This window comes from Medicago sativa, chromosome 6 (assembly GCF_051527215.1).
Source record: "Medicago sativa cultivar Bolivia chromosome 6, Bolivia_mono, whole genome shotgun sequence".
Taxonomy (NCBI): Eukaryota; Viridiplantae; Streptophyta; class Magnoliopsida; order Fabales; family Fabaceae; genus Medicago; species Medicago sativa.
The window spans coordinates 63,689,012-63,711,195 of NC_140754.1; the positions used below are offsets into that span (position 1 = coordinate 63,689,012).

General features: G+C 35.3%; 2 protein-coding genes across 2 annotated transcripts; both read left to right on the forward strand.

The window, feature by feature from the left end:
* Nucleotides 1-2,860: 2,860 nt before the first annotated feature.
* On the forward strand, nt 2,861-8,404 carry LOC146916245 (uncharacterized). Its single transcript, XM_085721582.1, has 2 exons — nt 2,861-2,884; nt 7,523-8,404. Exons 1-2 carry the CDS (start codon nt 2,861-2,863, stop codon nt 8,402-8,404), a joined length of 906 nt encoding a protein of 301 aa, XP_085577708.1.
* Nucleotides 8,405-19,581: 11,177 nt separating this feature from the next.
* On the forward strand, nt 19,582-19,920 carry LOC146916246 (uncharacterized). The gene has a single exon (XM_085721583.1). The coding sequence runs from the start codon at nt 19,582-19,584 to the stop codon at nt 19,918-19,920; it is 339 nt and encodes a 112-aa protein (XP_085577709.1).
* Nucleotides 19,921-22,184: the final 2,264 nt, after the last annotated feature.

The following is a 22,184-nucleotide window of genomic DNA, read 5'->3' on the forward strand; positions in this document are numbered from 1 at the left end:
TTGTAGTTTGTTGGTGTATAGTTTACAATCTGAATTACACTATATTTTGGCCAATTTTTCTGCGCCTACTATTTAGTTATCAAGGGAACTCTAATTTTGCTCAATTTTAGTTATTCTCATTGATGTCGCAACTCTAAGCCTATTATTTAGTTATCAAAGGATACAAAGACACATCTGTAATGCGTATTCAATGCACATTAGTTGTTATCACTTGCACCTTTATTTGTATGTATCAGCTCCCTGTATATATCTAAGGTACTCATCTCTTTACTTGCAGTAGCTTTGAAACGAAAAACAAAGGTTATACATGGTGATTTTTGATTTGAAAGTATGGCCAAAACTTACACTCCTCTCTTATAGCTGTTACTAGAGGAAAGAGAGATTTTAAGATGAAAGTTAGAGTAGCTCATATTTGGTGTATACCAACAAAGAAAATAATTAAAAATATCAAATAAATCGATTGCCTTCTCATAAGGTAATATTATGCTATGAAATTTCATATTGTATTCTATATTTAATATGATATGATGTTCATATCAGAGACACTTATGTTTTCCTGGTGTTTAGGTTTTTCAATAGTGATGCATCAACATTTTGTTTTTTGTAAGTTGTAACCGTCCTGTCGTATGCTTCATTATCCATAGGTTAAGTGCACTTTAGGGATTCTACATAATTATTTTTTGATGGATTGAGATGAGACTTATTTTGGAATAGCTTCTTTTTGTGATTTTAAACAATGGATTCATGCTCAACAAATTTTTTTTTTGTGAGATTGTATATATTTTCAGCATAAGTGGTGAACTAATATTCGGGGATTCAAAATACTTATATGTTGCTCTAATTTCCCTGTCGTACGTTATTTTCATTCATACTCTTGATGGTTTAGCAGATACATGGACGACAAACAACAATTGCATCAGTATTAGGAGGTGAGAATTCGTACTAATTCGAGAAGAAATTGTTTTCGTTCAGAGCAGTTTGCCAAAGATGTTCAGGAGTTTTGGGCAAATTATTCATCAGTAACAATCTACGAGTATGTCTTGAATGGAGCAGCCAAATCCCACGCCCAGTTTTGTATCAATCTCTGTTATTGTTTCCTAGCAGTAATTGGCACTATTGTGATTCTGTGTTTGTTATTTTTAGAGATATTGAGGTCCTGTTTTTGTTATTTTAAGAGTAGACATGTTTTTGTGGAGAGATCTGGAATGAAGTGTCACATTTTTTTTCCTGCATCTTTTAACATGTCAGTCTATTCTTTATCGAATAAATTAATTAGTTTGGGGATCGTCATGTTGTCAGTCTCTCTTAATTGGTCTGCATATTGGATCTTTACAGTATTTTGAAGTTTTCCATTTGTAGTGCTTTGGATTGTTTGGTATATAGCCCTAGATTATGAGGTTGTGGAAGGCAATTGGTTTAGTATTTTTAAGTCATCCAAAGGAATATTTTGTAGGGTTTAGATGCGAATTTGTTGAGGCTTCGTTAATAGTAAGTTGATCGAGTTATATTCATAGTACGATGCCTTCTCTAAGCTTACTATGATACTATTATTCATTTTTAAAATTGCTTTGCGTGTCACTATAAGTCATTGAGGATTTGATATCATGTAAATAATAAAGTAAATCCTAACACATTCCACATAAGAATGAAGATATTGGATTCATTAATAAGTTGTTCAAAGTAGGCATGTTGATCTTATTGGTTACAGGTGTTGGAATGATTAACGAGTAACAACTTGCAAATTTACTTTTAAGTTTCAAGTTTTGTAAACCCTACCATGTTCTTGAATATCTTATTTGAAGTGACGGAAAATGATTAAGTTTTGTTAACTATTCAATATAAGTTTCTTTAGGTATCGCGCTTAAAATTTGTGGCTGCATCATTCTAAATAGCAATTTTCTAAAATATATTAATGTCTCTCTTTGTTCAAGCCTCAAACTCTAACGATGTCAATTTAATATGAATTGTGTAATACATCATAATCATCATGTGAACTATTCAATTCCCCTAAAAAAAATATATTCAATTACATTTTAGTTATCCGGTAAAACTTATTCATGACTTTTTTTGGTTGGTTTGACCTGTGCGATGCACGGGTCGATGTTCTAGTTTTTATTAAAATATTTGAAGTGCTGTTTAGAAAGTAAAATTTACGGGGTGTTTGGAGTTGATCTTTCTATTTGATTTGTTATAGCAGCTCCATTCGTTTAAGCTCAAATAGCCCATGTACATGATTGCAGAAACCGTAACCTCTCAAATATATACCGTCTCATTGAACCATATGAACTACGGCACCTCTAATTTCAGCCCTCACAAACCCTAATTTTTGTCTCACTTCACTGCCTACAAATTTTCATCATTCGTTGCTCAAGTTTTCAATCTCTTTCATCGTTTGTATACTCTATCCATACATTAATTTCAGCCCTCGCCAACCCTAATTTTTTTTCTCCATTTACTGCACTCACAAACCCTAATTTTTTTCTCCCTTCACTAAGCAATCCCAAAATTCTTTCAAAAAAAAAAAAAAAGCAATCCCAAAATAGCGACCATGTGAGTAAATATAGTTGTTCTAAATTTTCAATATCTATATATTTTTTTATCTTATTTGGTGTTGAATATTAATTGTATGTTTTTTTGTTCCTTCTGGTTTTACAATTTCTATGGTGTTTAATAATGAAAGGATACAAGGAATGAACAATGATGAAGAAAAGAATTTGTTCCTATGCATTACCACTTTATTTTTGGTTTCATGCCTTTTCTTTTGAAAGAAAATAGAGACTGATTTGTGTTCTTGCAATGCTTTAGAATAATGGAGAGGAAATCCAATGCAACAAAATCATGTGAGCGTTACTAATAACCGATGGTGGCTTCTTATATTGATAAGGTATGTGGTTTCCAATTTCAATTATGTTAGTTTTGTTTATGCAAATCATTTGTTGTTCTTGGCTGATAAAAGAATAAAAGAACCATTTACAAAATTGTTAATTCCATAAGTTTTCCTTTTTTTAAAATTTATCAAAAAAGTTTTCTCTATTTTTCTCTATTCTCATTAATTTTTACTATGTTTGTTCTGCTAATTGTTTTCCATTATTTTTAATTTAGGATGATGATTTAATTATTTTAGCTGGTTTCAGTGAGATTTCTATCAATGATCTAAATGTTACACACAATGAGGCATTGTTGTAATTTTTTTAATTTAAAGTTTGGGTTAAATAAATTTCTGGTCACTATAAACATAGCGAGTCTTATTTTTAGTCTTCATAAAAATAAGTGGCATGTTTTGGTCCTATAAAAAATTTCGATACACAGTTTTAATCCTTTTTAAATTAAAATTTGTTTAATTATGCTCAAACTTATAAAGTTTTTAACGGTTTTTTTTTACATATATGTTAAAGTAATTACAATAATTTTTTTTTTTGTAAAGAATTATATATATTTTTTAACATGTAATGATTTAAATATGAATTTTCTAAATGCCTACAAGATTAAAGTAATGAAAATAAAAATTTATTTAGAGCTAAAAATCAAATTTTAAGTTAATTTTTTACCCAAGAACTTTGTATAATGTTTTAAATAAGTATGTGAAAAATCATTCAAAAATTTAAATGTTTAAACATAAATAAACAAATTTTAAATTTACTAGGACTAAAGTATGTGTTGAAAATTTTTATAGGGACTAAAACATGTCATTTTTTTATGAGGATCAAAAACAAAATTGATTATATTTGTAGGACCAAAAACCTTTTTAACACTTAAGGTTTTGTCCTTATAAGTTATAAGGAATTTTTACTTGACCAATTTTTATGTTAAATGTTGCAATGCTGTAATGAAAACGCATAAAAAGTGTTTTTGGAAAAAAATATTAAATGTGAATTTCAGACTAAGACAAACTAGTTGAAAATGTATATTGGGAATTAAAATTGAACATGTAATTATTTGATGCCACAACCTCTACTACTACTTATACATTTTTAAAGTTACCATTATAGAATACTTTGATGATACTACTTGTTGATATGTATTACGTTATATGAGGCATATATGTCTTTTGGATTTTAATTGAACTAATTTTAGAATAATGATTTACTTCTGCAGTAGGCTTTTGTCTCTCAGAATTACTCTATATGCGTCTCTTTATATTCCCATAACAATGTTTACAAAATTTCCCAGTTAACCAGTGAATTCAATTAACCTTCAGAAGTTCATTGATTATCAAATGAAGGCGATAAATAAAAATTCATACATCTGTTTTGGATCAATAATACGTCGTGCCTCAACATGAACAACTGATGCTATTAAATCATCAGTGGCACAATTGGTCTTTTGATATGGTCCTGTTTCCTCTTCACAATCCTCGCAAAACTACTTCATCGGTAAAAATCACTGGTTCATCTAAATAGTTCCTAAAAGAAAAAAAAGACTAAAAAACATGTGACTTAAACTTTATAATTGCAAATTTTAAGAAATAAACATTGGCCGAAAAATTCAATTGCTAATTGAAGTCGATGGTACTAACACAGTTGTGTAAATACGATTAACTTCAATTTGAATCTTTTTTTCTACCAATGTTTTTTTTATATAAAAAAATTGCATTTATAAAGTTTCAATCAAATGTTTTAAAGTCTTTCTTTCGTTTAGGTACTATTTAGATGAACTAGTGATTTTTACTTATGAAGTTATATGGTTTCGTGAGGATTGTGAAGAGGAAACAAGACCATATAAAAAATCAACTCTGTCACTTATTATTTAATAGCTTCAGAGGTTCATGTTGAGGCACACGACAAAAATAGAGGAATGAATTGTTTTGCCACCTTCGTTTGATAATCAATGAATTTCTATAGCTTAATGGTGAATATCATCAAAGTTAATAGGGGAAGTTTGTGTTTTTGAGACAAAACTATCAATCAACTTCTGACCCATCTGTCAGATTTAGCATGTCCAAAATTTGTGACGAGATGGAATTTTTCATGAATGTGCTTTTGAAGTTCACTAATTATCAAATGAATGTGATAAAACAAAATTCATGTATCCATAAAATTCATGTATTCATTTTGGATCAATAATACGTTGTGTCTCAACATGGCCCGTTAATGCTATTAAATCATCAGTAGCAGAGTTGGTCTTTTGATATGGTATTGTTTCCTCTTCACAATCCTCACAAAACCATACAACTTCATCAGTAAAAATAACTTGTCCATCTAAATAGTTCCTGAAATAAAAAAGGACTTAAAAGCATGTGATTGGAACTTTATAATTGCAATTTTAAAAAATAAACATTGGCTGAAAAATTCAATTTCTAATTAAAGTTGATGGTACCAACACAATTGTGTTAATACCATTAACTTCAATTTGAATCTAATTCTTTTTTTTTTCTTTCTGCCTATGCTTTTATTTTTTATAAAAAAAATTGAATTTATAAAGTTTAAATCAAATGTTTTAAAGTCTTTTTTTCCTTTTAGGTATTGTTTAGATGGACTAGTGATTTTACTTATGTAGTTTAATGGTTTCATGAGGATTGTGAAGAAGAAACAAGAGCAATATACAAAAAATCAACTCTATAACTGATTATTTAATAGCATCAGAGGTTCACGTTGAGGCACGACCAAAATAGTTGAGGCACGAGTGAATATCATCAATGTTAATTGGAGAAATTTTTGTTTATGTGATAAAACTATCATTCAACATATTGCCTATCTATCAGATTTACCATGCCCCAAATTTGGGATTAGATTGAATTTTTCCTGAATGTGTTTTTTGCAAATTCCTGTAGATTTGCTTTTCATATCAGCAGGGCCGTTCTTGTGAAATAGGAGGCTCGGCTCTCTTTTTAAAATAGGCCCCTAGTAAAATAAAACGCAATTTTTTTTGTGTAGCTAAACTTTATTAAAAAAAATCAGAATCAGAAGAACTTCTAAACATGAAAAGAATTAAAAAAAAAAATAAGTGAAAGAGGTGAAAATTATCTAACGGTGTCGTTTGGATTTGTCACTCCTCTGTTGTGGAAAAAGGGTAAAACGAATGGTTTATGCGAAGAAAAAAATGATTGTTGTGATTCTTTCAATGAAATAGCTTTCCAAATTGACTTAGAGTCTAGAAAAAACTCAAACGTGTAGCGAAGAAAAAAAAGATATAACATATATTTTTTTTATTTAAGTGGGGGGTGGGTATTAGACATAATTTTTTGTTTGAGGCCCGTAGCATTTAGAGGCCCGGCCTGGTTGAGCACCATGCACTCCCCCAAGGCCGGGCCTGCATATCAGTAGTGTAGCCTGATAGCTTCAAGAATGGTGGACAACTCGTTAAGAACATTTCTTTTAATTTTTTTTCTTGAGATTGAAGGGTGACTATTATTAGAGATACATAGTTTAGTTACAAGTAGTATTAGTCCTATTAGTATATATAGTTGTAACCTCCCCATAAGTGGGATAACTTTCTCATTTGTAATATCACATTTTACTATCAATTGAACAATTCCATAAGCTTTTCTCTCCTTTATCCATGGATACCATGTTTCCTAACATGGTATCAGAGCTAATCTGGTATCCTCCTTGAAGGATTTTCCGCTACATTTTCTCGAGAAAATAGAATTTTCTCTTTTTCACTTTGTTTCTCGCTATAATCTTCATTTTCCTAGATTTCTTGTACTTTCTCACCGATTTCAATTCGGTTTCATCTTCGTGATTTCTTTCTTCGTTCAATTCCGTTTCTCTCATCGATTGTTCATGTTGTTCATTTCTTCTAGATTTTGTAATTTCCTTTTCTGATCGTCTTTGTACCTCTTGTTCTCTGTTCGAATCTCCAATATATGAGATTCATGTCAGTTTATTGTTGCGATTCTTGCTTCGATTCTGGTCGAGTTTTGCGTTTTTGGTTTTGGATCATGTTCGATCTTGATCATGTCATTTTCCCCAATTGTTAGGGTTTCATGATTTTGATGGTATATTTTCCTTCTTTGCCAAATTTCTGTTCAATTTCATACTCGATTCAAATTTCTTGTTCGATCTCTTTCCATTGTTTTCCTTTGTTCGTTCTACTTTGTTCTGGTAGTTTCAATTCAAATTCATGGTTCAAATTCGTTTTGCGACTCATCTTTATCATAATTTTTGATTCAAGACGGAGTCGTTTTCGCATCGATTCTCTGCATCGTTGATATTCCATCTTCTTTCTATTTTTACTGTTGTGTCGTATTGACTATTCAGTCTTCCGAAACGTGTTGTGTTGACATTGCAGTATGTGCCTTTTGTGCTCACCATGTGTTTGTGGAAAGTCGTCACTTAATACCTGTTGGTTCTTGGTTCATGATTCTGTTATATGGGATTAACTCATGCGTTTTGATGAAGTATTTTGAGAAACTCATGTGTTTTGATGGAGTTTTGAGATATTGTTTATGGTTTCTCAATTTGGTAATGAGAAAAATTCAGTTGCGGATTCGTGAATTTGATTCTGCTTCAAACGAAGAAGAATTGTGCGGTTTGGAGCAGCATTGTTCTGTTCATCAATGTCTTCCCAAAATTGTGACTAGAATGAGTTCGTGTCTACTACGGGGAACAATTGGGGTGAATTCATTCATTTGTTGTGTTGTTCATTGGAAATGGCTTTAACTAGAAGGCTCTCGTGTTCGTCTGAAAATAATGACTTGGATTCTCCTGATGTTGATTTCATGCTGCAACATGGGGTGAGGAATTGTGATTGGTCGACTGTGGCTAGTATCGTTAAAGCGCTGCGTGTTATATGTAAACATTTGAAGGAGGACTATGATGATGGGCTTGTCAAAGTGTACTATGACTCTGTTAATCATTGTCTTTTGAGAATGCCTTGGAATTTGTTGGATGAGTGTTGGAGTTGTGACAACAGTAGTATGAAGAAATGCTTGTCGGTGAATGAATTGCATCTCAACAATTTGGGTTCTATGAATCCTGGCATATTTCTTGGAACTTTTCTACCGTTACTATGCACTTTGGTTGACCGGAATAATTTTGAGGAAACTGGTTGTGATTCTGCCAGCAAGCATCCACTTTTTGTCACAGTAATGCATCTTATACCTAGACTTGTGAAGTGGTGTCTCCCCAGGAAAGAAGATAGAGCTAAGACTTGCATCATCCATTACATGAAACATAAATTGCTGATTCTGATGATCAGGCTTAGCTCACTCTTGTGTTTGGACTGTTCAGACTATTTTTCTTGGCTTGAAATCCTTCATAACCACTTTCAAGATCTTCTGCTACAACCGTTAACTCAATTTATGTCTGATCAAGGTGATTGTCTGGAAGGCTCTCCATTTTTGTCAAGTTTGTCCGATGGAGAAGCATATGGGGTACCTTCCACCCACCTACAGAGACAAGCTATTTTCCTCTTACTGGATTGTTATGTTTGGAGATTTTGTTTCTTTTGCGTTTTGGTTTAGCTTCATTATTGGAAGCATTGGTTTTGGCCTATGGTTTGAATGCATCAACATGGATTTGTTTTCTATGGTTTGAAGACACATTACATGGCTATGCATCTCTATTGGCTTGCTTTTGGTTTTTTCTTGTCTCGGCTCGGCATTGGAGGGCATCACTTTTATCTTTGGAACCTTGGTCTTGTTGCTTCATGTTACCTTTGGTGTGAAGTTTGTTCAACATATGACCTCCTTCCATTGTAGACTATGACCATTCCTTGCACTTCTTCTTTGGATATCATCATTGATTTTTGGATATCCTTGTATTTCTTGTGTTGTGCTTCTATCTTGAGTGATTGAACACTCTTGATGCTTAAGCGTTGTGCCTTAATTGCCTTTGTTGATATTGGCTTCTACCGGATGGTGGTTAAGCGTTGCTTTGATGCTTCTTCCTTCAATTGGTTCAACCTTGAGTTGTGGTTGCTTCTTGATTGGATAAGCACTTGCTTGATGACTTTAGTTTTTAGCCGATGTGTTTCTGGCATCTTTCCTTGTATTTTCATTTGCTTGATGTATTTCCTTGTATTTTCTCATTTCAAGTTGGAAGTGTTTTGAGCACCTTTCAACTTGAGGGGGACTATTAGAGATACATAGTTTAGTTACAAGTAGTATTAGTCCTATTAGTATATATAGTTGTAACCTCCCCATAAGTGGGATAACTTTCTCATTTGTAATATCACATTTTACTATCAATTGAACAATTCCATAAGCTTTTCTCTCCTTTATCCATGGATACCATGTTTCCTAACAACTATCCCTTTTTATTTTCAACAAGGATGGACCAACTAATAAACATGATTGGGGATCACCTTTCATTCTCAGAAAAAAGATAAAAGAAATGTTCTTATCAATTGGTCCATCCTTCTTGAAGCAATCATGTCACACTGTTGGATTGAAAAGCAAATATGCGGGAAGCACATCCGGGAAAATTTCCCAAAATTTTGGGCATGCTAAATCAAAAGGATGGGGCAGAAGTACATGATAGTTCTATTACAGAAGCAAATTTCCCTATTAACTAGTAAATTCAATTAAACTTTTGATGTTCACTAATTATCAAACCCAAAAATTTTACGATATAGATTTCCTTTTTAGATATATCTTTTTCTAGTAAAAATTTAACTTGTTTAAAATTATTTTTGCCTCTACTAAAAGAACCAAAAATCAATTTCCCTCTATTACCCACTGTATAGTTATTATTTAACTAATCTAGTTAGTTAGCTTAACCTTGGTTAACCACTAGTTAAATAGTTTCTTCTTTGTATAATTACTAGCTACTGTGGTCCTTGTGTGTGAGTTTTATCCTTACGACACTATTCATACCCAGTATCCAACAATGATAATTTTCCTTGATTCCTTGCTTTCTTATTCTTTCCGCTGCGATACCAAGATGGTATTAGAGCTTCTCTGAGCTCTGTTTTCGCCATTCTTGTTCCGATTTTGTGATTTTCACCTTCGATTGTTCCCAATTTCAATATTTAGGGTTCAATCTGTCCCATTTGATTATCCTTATTTTCCCTGTATTTTCTAAAATGGCGAACCAGAATCTTGATTCACACCTTGATTTCGCGACGAACTCTTCGAATTCGTTCTTTCTGCACCCCAGCGAAACTCCCGCGGTGGTTTTGGTCGCACCTCCGTTACAAGGAAACAAAAACTTTCAATCTTGGATCCGATCAATGCGAATGGCTCTAATCTCCAAAAACAAGATGGCTTTTGTGGACGGTACCTTTTCAGTTCCTGGCAAGAATCATGCTCTTCACAATCAATGGATTCGTTGCAATAGTATGGTGCTTTCGTGGATTCAAAGGTCAGTTTCTCCAAATGTACTTAAATCAATTGTTTTCTTTGATAAAGCTTATGATGCTTAGAAGGATTTACATTATCGATTGGATCAAGGCGACATGTTTCGAATTTCTGGCATTCATGATGATATTTGCCGATTGGCACAAGGAAGTCTTAGCATTTCTGATTACTATACTGAATTGAAGTCTTTATGGGATGAGCTAGATAATTTTAGGCCTCTCCCTAGTTATACATGTGCAATTCAATGTTCTTGTGGTGCTGTTGAATCCATGCGCCTTTTTGGAGATCAAGATTATACCATTAGGTTTTTGAAAGGCCTAAATGAGGAATATGCCTATGTTAGATCCCAAATCATGATGATGGATCCCTTTCCTCCTATTTCTAAGGCTTTTAGTCTTGTGATTCAACAAGAACGTCAACTTCATACTGCTTTAGGAACTGACATTGATGACAATGTGAAACTTCTTCCTGCTACTAATGTACAACCACTTGCAGCCAATAATGTTCATTCTTTCAATAGAGGCGAAGGTCAAGATAATAGAAGAGGTGGTTATAACAGTAGAGGTCGTGGTCGTTATAATGGGGGAGGTCGTGGTCAAGGTGGTAATCGTCTTTGCACACATTGTGGCCAAAGAAATCACACCATTGACACTTGCTACATGCTACACGGATTTCCTCCCAGTTATCAAACAAAATCTGGTCCCAAAACTGGCAGTTCTGCTCATGTGACATTCAATGGCAATGGTATTGTTGGTAATCATTCTTCAGAACCTGCCACCAACAATGTTTCCCTCACACAGGAGCAATACAATGGACTCATGGATTTGCTTCAACAGTCAAAGCTGCAATCTGCATCCCATTCTGTCAATTCTATCATGCCTCATGCATCTCACTCACGTACTACTAATCCACTCATTCTAAATACCTCTTCTTCAAATTTTGGTAAGAAATCCATCTCTTGGATTGTAGTTACAGGAGCCTCAGATCACATTACCCATGACTTATCTTTGCTGACTGATCATTTCACTATTAAACCTGTTAAAATTTGCTTACCTAACCGTACTTATGTCACTGCTACTGTGGCAGGGACTGTTGTAATTTCTTCGGATTTACAACTTCTCAATGTCCTTTTTGTCCCTAATTTCCATTCTAATCTTCTTTCTGTTCCACAACTACTCAAAACTAGAGGTTGTTATGCTGTCTTTACCAATAATTCTTGTTCTTTTGTGCAGGTCAATACCAAGAGGATGATTGGTACAGCTAGATTGCTTCATGGACTTTATGTGCTTGTCTTCCCTGCTACCGAGTCTACTTGTGAAAATTCGGGTTCTGATTGCATCTTCCCTTTTGATCCCATTTCTACTTGTAATTCAAACATCACAAATACAAATGATTCCTTTTTGTGGCATATGCGTTTAGGCCATATTTCTTTTGATAGACATCATTGTATTTCTACTAAATATCCGTTCATTAGTTTTGAAAACATTAAATTCCCCTGTGACATATGTCACTTTTCTAAACAAAGAAAATTACCTCATTAGTTTTTAAATGTGGCAAGAGCTCTCTCTTTTCAAGCTAATCTTCCTAAGAAATTTTGGAACTTTGCCATTCAACATTCTGTTCATCTTATAAACCGTATTCCCACTCCTCTTCTTAAAAATAAATGTCCTTATGAACTTCTCTATAATAAACCACCGATCCTTATTCATTTGAAAGCTTTTGGATGCCTTTCATATGCTTCCACCTACATTGCTCACAGAACAAAATTTGATCCTAGAGCTTGCAAAACTGTTTTTCTTGGTTTCAAAGATGGCATGAAAGGTTTTATTCTTTATGATCTTCTTTCTCATCAATTAATTGTCTCTAGAAATGTTGTGTTCTATGAGACTCATTTTCCCTTTAAGAATGAACATTCCCCAGCCAATCTTAGTTGCCCACATCCTGATAATTCTCCCTTTCTTTTTGATCCTACTACCGATTTTGTCACTAGTGCAGATGTTGTTATTGATGCAGCTCTTACTCCCATACTTAACAATCCTTTGCCCACATTTGATCCTGTTATTGCATCTGGCCCTAGTGCCGACGCTGTCAATGATGTCATTCCTATTCATCCTTCTAGCCCATCCTCCCCTACTCCTAATGATGTAGTTCCTGTTCAGCCTATAAGGCAATCAACCCGAATTCACACTAGACCTCAGTACTTGGAAGACTATCACTGCAACCTATCTAGCTCATCCACTACATCCTCAGGTATTGACATTCCTTACCCATTATCTTCCGTTTTATCTTACCATAGATTTTCTCCTTCCTACGAAAGTTTCTGTTTGGCAGCTGCTGCTAGCACTGAACCAAAAACCTTTCTCCAAGCCTCTAAACATGATTGTTGGCAAAAGGCTATGCAAGTTGAACTTGATGCTCTTGCTTTGAACAAAACATGGTCCATTGTTGACCTTCCTAGTGGAAAAACTCCAATTGGTTGTAAGTGGGTGTTCAAAACCAAGTTTCACGCTGATGGAACTGTTGAAAGGCACAAGGCCAGACTTGTTGCTAAGGGTTTCACCCAAATGGAAGGTGTAGATTATCTTGATACATTCAGCCCGGTTGCCAAACTCACCACTGTTCGGGTATTACTTGCCTTAGCTGCCTCCAAAGGTTGGTTCCTTGAACAATTGGATGTTAACAACGCCTTTTTACATGGGGATCTCAATGAGGAAGTGTACATGTCTCTTCCTCCTGGTTTTTCACTCTATGTCTCTGCTGGTTCCAACAAAATCTGCAAACTTCACAAATCTCTACATGGGCTTAAACAAGCTAGCAGAGAATGGAATCACAAACTCACAACTACCCTTCTCTCTCTTGGGTACATTCAATCCCAAGCTGACCACTCCCTCTTTGTGAAAGCTTCTGAATCCTCTTTTACTGCATTGTTAGTATATGTTGACGACATCGTATTGGCTGGAGATAACATGATAGAAATTAATTCTGTCAAAACCATTTTGGACAATAAATTCAAAATTAAAGACCTTGGAGCCTTACGTTTCTTTCTAAGACTTGAAGTGGCTAGATCAAAGGAAGGCATCACCATTAATGAACGAAAATACACCTTGGAACTTCTTGATGATAGTGGTTTATTGGCTGCACAACCTGCTGCAACTCCTTCCAATCCTTCTATGAAACTTAGCAGTGAGGGTACATCTTTTTATTCTGATGTGTCGGCCTATAGACGACTTATTGGTAGATTACTTTACCTCACCACCACTCGTCCTGACATTGCATTCTCTATTCAGCAACTAAGCCAATTTGTTGCAAAACCTCTTGTCTCTCATTTTCAGGCTGCCCCAAGGGTTCTGCGTTATCTCAAGTCTGCTCCAGCACAAGGTCTTTTCTTCTCCAGCTCTAGTCCCCTCCACCTGTCTGGGTTTGCTGACTCCGATTGGGCTTGTTGTACGGATTCTCGTAAGTCTATTACGGGATATTGCGTTTTCCTTGGGTCATCTCTTGTGTCATGGAAATCTAAGAAGCAAAATACCGTCTCTAGGTCCTCATCTGAGGCCGAATACCGAGCATTAGCTAGTCTTTCTTGTGAGATACAATGGTTGCATTATCTCCTTGCTGATCTTCAAATTCCCATAAATGCTCCATCTGCTGTATACTGTGACAATGCTTCAACCATTTATCTTGCTCACAATCCCAATTTTCATGAGAGAACGAAGCACATCGAAATTGATTGTCATGTCATACGTGAGAAGATTCAACGCGGTATCATTCGTGTAACATCCCGCTCGTCAGCTAATGGAAATTTCATCTGCTAAATGTATCAGAGGACTAAGATTCATAGAAAGTGAGCATGATGAATAAAGTTAAGTACGACGAAAGATATTAATGAGTAATATCAGTCAAGCATGAGTTATGTATCAGAGTCAGGTAAACACGACTGAGACGAAGGACATTTAAGTAAACTCGCACAAAGGAGTATATAAGCGATTTTGGGGAAAAATATCTCATTTCCCACTTCACTTTCTCTCTCTAGGTTTGAGAGAAAGAATTGTTCTCTCCCTTCTCTCTAGCCACGCCACTCTCCCTCTCTACCATAATCTTTCTAAACTTCCAAACACATGGGATTAGTGATCAAGCATGAATCAAAGAAGCTTTGTGAGCAAGAAACATCAAGAAGGAGAAGTTTAGCATGATTAGAGGAACTTGGAAGTTAGGGTTTGAACTTGAGCAAGATGGATCAAAGCTTGTTAGGTGCTGCAATTATCATGTGAGTTCTTAGATAGAACCCACCTTTGGGATTATGTGTTTGATTTTGCAAGAAAAACATGTATTATGTTAATTTTAGGAAAATGAGAATTTTATACCTTTGCCTTGATCTTGCTTGGTACATGTTAATATTGCTATGAAATAAGTTTAGAAATGTATATGTATGTTGCTGGATGTTTTGGTGCATTGCAGGAACCATTAGAATGAGTTTTGGGTCAAAAATTGGAAATTTGGTACCACAGACCCGAAGAACTACGCTATTAGCGAAATTCTACGCTAATAGCGTAGCTCCCCAGAAAAGCCACGCTCCAGGGGCGCTATTAGCGCAGCCCTCTGGACCAGCCAACATGCTTTTTGGCTGTTGGCTCAGTGTGGGTCGGTGGTGCGTTCTGATGCTTTTCTTTCAACGTTTTATAACTTTATAACCCCAAAACAACATCTAGGCAATGCACATAACATCAAATGATTCTTGAAATGGAAAACATGGTAATCTTAACATGTATGGCAAGGTTGGCATAGAGAGCTTTAGCCGAGTTACTCGGGTAGCAAAGAGCTAGGCATGGGATGAAAATAGAGCCTTGACATAGCTTGTCAAGAACTAGAATAATTAGTAAAGAATAGAATGCTAGACATGAGTAGTATGCTTGCTTAGACGCGAAGTGACATAGAGTATTCTCTTCGCATAGAAGCTAGAGTGCCATACGAGTATGGCAAGACGTGAATTGATTAGATATCTCTTCACATAGAAAGTTAAGCAAGCATATAGTTTACCCCTAGATGGATCGTATAGGCATCCGAGGTAAAAGAGATAGCTAGCATAGATTTAATACTCATGCATTTATAGACCCAGACTTTAAAGTTAAAGGTGTCATGTCTCTTGTGTCCACACTAGTTTGGCTCAAGAGGTTTCCATTAGGTGAAACGGGGTTAGCCGTAAGGAACCCGCATGTCACTTAGTAAGTAAGATGTAGTGGTCGTGTCTCTTGTGTCCACACTAGGTTGGTTCAAGAGGTTTCCATTAGGTGAAATGGGGTTAGCCGTAAGGATCCCGCACGTCACTGCAGGAGTGCCGTTGGTTATACCTTAGATAGGTTTCCATCGGATAGATAGGGATTGCGCTCGGGGTTACTCCACTCGGGGCTGTCCGTAAAATGAACTCAGATAATATTTGTTTGTCAAACGCTAACTTAATGAATGAATCTGACTGTGCATATTATTAGATATATTATGTTATGTCATAGAGCCTTGACGTAGATCGTCAAGAATAGTAGAGCCTTGACGTAGATCGTCAAGAATAGTAGAACATAGACGTAGATCGTCAAGAACTAGTATGATAGCAAGATAGAATATGTTGTTAGATACAACATAGTTATGCATAGAGCAAGAATAGAGAAAGATATACCGATGACGATCTTAGGTTTCCCCTAATCGTCCGGTTTAGAATTGTGTCATGATTATAGTATGCTTAGGCCTCGATACGTAGAGCGTATTCTTGGCATTGCGGTTTTAGTTTCCTCTCAACCGCCATGACACGTATAGGAAGTGAAGCCTATAACAGGTGAGATAAGACTATGACGGCCCTAGTATGCACAACCGTCTAAGTATGCTAGTCCCCACACACGTATAATCAACCGGCAGGTTGTATTTTAGACACGTGGTGACCGTAGGTTTCCCCTGAGGTTGCCTATAGCCTAGGATTTAGGGGAACTCACTGAGACATTATGTCTCATCCCAATCCTTATTTGTTTCAGATAAGCAGGTTGGATTAGCAAGCTAGTAGCTGAATGGATGATGCAACAAGTGTTCGTTCGTACCTGCTGCAGGATGACATGGATAATCAAGGATGCATTCATATCATTTTAGAGAAGTTGAGTTGTAATATTACGTACGAACGCATTTGGTTGAATATATATTCATTTGTAGCTGTTTGTTGTAAATTTTTAATGTATCCAATACTAAACTTAACGCACGTGCTAGGCATTCTAGATACGTCTAGTATGGGTGTTACAATTCATCTTCTACCGGTTCCATCTTCCTCGCAACTTGCAGACGTGTTTACCAAACCTTTATATATTACTTCTTTTCAATCATTTATCTCCAAGTTAGGTCTTTGTAACTTACATAGTCCAACTTGAGGGGGAGTATTACCCACTGTATAGTTATTATTTAACTAATCTAGTTAGTTAGCTTAACCTTGGTTAACCACTAGTTAAATAGTTTCTTCTTTGTATAATTACTAGCTACTGTGGTCCTTGTGTGTGAGTTTTATCCTTACGACACTATTCATACCCAATATCCAACAATGACAATTTTCCTTGATTCCTTGCTTTCTTATTCTTTCCGCTGCGATACCAAGACCCTCTTTTTTTATTCACATACCAAAAACTTTTTAAATCATCATTTACTAAAGAAAACCCAAAATTTTTACTCTTTTTTATCCCACAAAACAACACAAAAATCTCTTGTGATCGCATATAGCATAAGTACTAGCATAACAAAATGAAGCTTTATGGATTGAAAGAAAAATCATTAATGTGGTATGCCATCCATGCATGCAATATGAAAACGAGCAGAGATAGTTGTAAGAGAGGGAAATGAGCATTGGAAAGTCAATGAAAAATAGTATAAGACTATACATAATTAGTAAATTGGAGAAATATTGAAAATTGAAAAATGATGAAAAGAAAGAAGCCAGAGATATCGACCCTGGCTTAGAAGATGTACAAAAATAATGTTTTATGAAAATGTCTTTCTTTATTTCTCTCATTACGTGTATTAACTTTGTGGTATCGTTATAGTGACAAATTAATCTATAATAAGCATATTTTGAAAGGTAGACATGGATGAGTATGAGGCGTTGGATGTCCTCATGCACGTAGGTAATTTGAAATCTGGCATTTTGAGGGCATTCTTTATTCTATTTATATTGAATACTTTCCACAATTTCTCCGAGACTTTTGAGGTCTGCAAAGATGTCACCATAAATAATAATAATATGCTACTTTTCCATCACTCTGAAACCTCATAGCATCCAAGTTAATAACATACAACGACAAAATGCCTATAAATAATATGATAAAATCTAAGTCATCGAAATACTTTTGTTTCCGGATCTGCAACGTTGATGCCCAAATCATTAATTGAATTTGTAATTGACTAATGTCAATCTTTCAATAAGAACTAAACGAACATTGCGACAAAATGCGAAATCAAACGCTGCACAAGACGACGAACAACACAACGCCGCACATAGACGACGAAATCACAAAAAACACAAGGAAAAACTTGAAAAGAAAAAATATAGCACGCATTTTTTTTTTTTGTGATGGTCGAGGTTTAAATCCCAAACCTTGCATATTTTATGCATTGTCCATACCAATATGTTCCAGAATTAAAAAACAAAAATATAGCACGCATAATTACACATTATCACATATGACAATCGTGATTTTTTATTTTTAAATTATGCATATATGAGGGAGGATCAGAAAGAAGTCCATTGCAATCATTATCATTCTATAGAAACAACCTAAAAAAAATCCTTATCATTTTAATTTCACGTTACTTTTTATAGAAAGTAAAAGTTCAAGACTGAATCAATTTCCAATTAATTAAGAGATGCTCACAAATAAGTCAAGTCGAGCAATCCTATATATCAAGAAAGGTTTTATCAAGAAAGATTCAAGAATGACATGACAGAATAATCACCCTTAGATTTTATCAAGAAATTATCCTGAAATTAATGTTAGCCAATAAAATCTCAGCCTGACCGGAAATCATGGGGTGGTAGGTGTTATGTATTTTTTTTTTTTTTTAAGAAAGGTTAATAAATAAGACTGAAATCTAAAGGTGATTATTGTGCCATGTCATTCTTGAATCTTTCTTGATAAAATCATTCTTCATATCTAGCATTTTCCAAGTCAAAAACATCATGCGTTAAAAAAAAATCATTTTCATCCATTAGAAAGAAAATAATTCACTCCAAATATAAGATGTCTAATTGTTTATCAATATATAGGAATATAATACATGAAGGTGAGAAAAACACACAAAAAAGGGGGTTTATTGTGTAAGTTTTTTCGTGGGTTTCGTTTTCTTTGGTAGAACAGCCTGAGCAAAATCTGAGGTATACATATTCTAATGCAGACGTGTCATCAAGCACAAGGATTCAAAAAAGGTCTTCGCTGTAGATTCTCAATGATCTTCATGTATTTAGAGAAAGGCAAGGCTTCTACAAAAATTCGATGCACTCTATGATGCTTTCTATAGAGCAGCTGCTTTTGATCCTCGGTTAAAACCTTTTTGTTGAGAGCCATACCTTCTATATTAACTTCAAAGTCAATGCCATTTTCAACAATGTTCCAAAGCTCAGCATCAATATTCATGATATGATTAAACATTTTGTTTTTCGATAAAGAGAGTTAAGCAACATTGCAATTGAAAACAGGACCTATCTTAGAATAGCTATTTTTCTTAGCTTCGATCTCAATGTTGTCTTCAACTCCTTTTTCTGGGCTTGCCTCTGAATAGGAATTCAGAATCTGAAGTTGTTCAGAAGTTAAGGTCAATCAGACTCTCTTAACTGAGACTCTGAGGAAATTCAGCTTCTGATGACGTCAGCATCTGAACTCTAAGAGTCTGGAGACTTTGCCTCTGGTAGCTATGTTAGTGGAAAAGGTGGGAGTTACTTTTTGTGACACTTGTCCCACTAATGTAACAATTACTTTGAGACACTCTGACGTGGTTTATTTGTATTGGTTTATAACTAAAAAGGCAATGATGAATTTGTGCTTCAAATGTTGTATCTCGCGACCCCCTGTCAATAATGTTTTTCTTTGTTTGTCTCTTTTCTGAATTGCAAACGTTTTTACTAAAAACACTTAGACAAAAACGCACACTTTTCACTTCACTATCTACACTTTCTTCTTTCAAGCTATTCTCTAAAAAACTCTTCATTTTCAAACGAAAAACCTAAGAACCCTAAATCTTCTACATTCATCAATGGCAGAATCAAGTTCAAATCAAGCAGTAGCCATGCAAGTCAATACTGAGAATCATATGTGGTCAAGCCTAGGACTATGGTTCTTGACAAAGATAATCTGATTGTTCAAGTCGAAAGTTCGGTAGATTTTCAAGCCTTGAAGAGGCATGGTGTAGACATCATTGATTACATACTTACACAAGAGTTGGATGGTTACTTTACTATGTTGAATGGTCCAACCTACGAAGAGCTCGTAAAGGATTTCTGGGTAAGAGTAAAAGTGTACGACAGAGAAACTGGGAAAATGGAGAAATTTGAAAAGATTGCTGGTGATAAGAGTCTGAAAGGGAAGACAAGGGCTGAAATGGGTTTTCCAGAGTTCAAGAGGTCTGAAATTAGGTTTGCTGTAATGGAAATTCCAGCCACCATTACATAAGACATTATTGCTAGAGCTGCAAGATGCTCAAATGAAGGAAAATTTCAATGGAATCTGAGTAAGACAAGCTCTTGGGTAAATGAAACCAAGGAAGTTTTTCACAAGAACATACCCTCAAACAAATTATGTGATATGCAAAAGGAACATAGAGTTCTTCAGAAGCTAGTTCTTGAATGTTTTCTGCAAAGGGGTGGTGGCACTGACACAATGCCAGTAGACCACAATCTATTCTTATTCTTCTTAATCAACCATTAGAAAGTCAATCTTCCAAGATACATCTTCAACCATATGTGCTGGGCACTCAAAGAGAGTCAAAGTAAAAAGATGAGAAGGCAAGTGCCTTATGGAAGACTACTATCAAAGATATTCATTCAGACTAGACTGCTCAACACTTTAAGGTCCACTGGAGTAGTGTCTGATAAAGATCATGGAACTTGCACAAGCAAGATCATCAATGGAAGAACACTTCAATACATGCAAATTGTAAAGAAAGCTACAGTGTTGAAGACTGATCTGAAAGAGTCTGATGTGTTATCAGATCTCATTGTGGATTTCCCCCCAATATCCAAAGAAGACAATCCAGAGGTTCTTACTGCCTACGTAGTTTCCCATTATGAAAGCACTTGAGACATCATTGCTTACAATTCATACCCTGAAACTCTAGACAATACTCCTCAGAAAGTTGCAAACAAGAGGAAATCAAAGAAGAATGAATCTGACAATGACGAAGAGGCTGAGGTAAAGCCTAGGAAACATAAGAAGGCTCCTAAGATTAAAGTGTTTGAACAACTCTAGCTGACATTCAAGAATAAGTCAATGATCGAGAACCTGTTAAGGTTATGGAGAAGAGAACTAGAGGTGGTGCCTCAGAAGTTGCCTCCCAGTTAAAGCCAAAGGTTCAGAAGAAGAAGGCCAAGAAGATAAGGCAGATGGTGGTGTCTAAGTACACTGAAAAAGAAGATGTAGAAGCTGAAGAAGCTTATTCTTTAATTACAAGGAAAAGAAGCAAGAAGGCTGTAGCTGAGACACCTTCAGACCCTTAGACAGATATTCAATCTGTTGCTACTGAGAGTCTACCAATTCAAGAGAGTCAACAAGCTCAAGAAGCTTTTTTAATTGAATAGGCTAAGAGTGTAACCATAGAATTGTGAACTTCTGTTGCTCACATTGTAAAGAAGGAGGTTGTTGAAAATGCTCAGAAGATTCTGAAACTCACTGAGGAAATTCAAAATACAGCTGACAAAGATGTTAATGAGATGCTGAAGACTACAATGCATGTGAAGAGGGAGCAAGGATGCTCAGAAGCTGCTACTTCAGGAGCTGGTTCAGAAAAAGGTAATGTTCCTCACAATTCTCTCTCAGACCCTGCAGACCTTGACCCACCTTCACCTACACACAACACTACTGATCTAGATGATATACCACTTAGCAGAGTCTATACAAATCTAGAAAAAGCTTTACCCCCATCACCATCCTCCAAACCTCAATCAGAGTCTGACAGTTTCAAAGACAAAGAGTCTGATGCTTTCTTTGTTAAACCTATTCAAGCTTTGCATCCTGATGGAGATACTGTTGTTTGTCCTCCTTACTTAGATGTGGATGCTAGGATAGAGAATCTGTTTAAGCAGAAAGAGAAGGTTTTCTCAAAGATAGTACAAACTCAAGTTTATCAGTCAGCCTTTCCTTCTCAATCCTAAACTAGTGATTCATCTGTTATTGATAAACTTTCTCAACATTTAGATGGTGAATTACCTGATTATCAACCTAACTCAGAAATAGCCTCTGCGATAGCACCTAATTTTGTTGTTTCAAAAATCCAACAACAACCTAAAACCCAACAACAAATGGCCTCTGAATCTTGTACTACATTGATTTAGATTCTCTGAATCTTTTACTACATTGCTACTTCAGAAGCTGCTAGAGGTAATAGTCCTTCTCACCATATCTCTGATAGTATAACAGATTTAGATTCTTCACCATCCTCTTCTAGCTCAGATAAAACCCCAACCCCATCACCATTTAACCTATCTTCTAAACCTAATGATGTTGGAACTTCTTAACCATTGTTTATAGATGATAGACTTGGTGCTTTAGTTGACCAAAGGCTTGGATTATGTAAGAATCTGCCTGCTGATCATTGGTTTGTACCACAATTTTCTAGGCTTTTACAAGCAATAGCTCCTAGTGAACCAGATCAGGCAGCTTCTGAAAATCCTGAAGCTACATCCACATCATCACAACCTCAAACCTCCAAAAAACCTAGT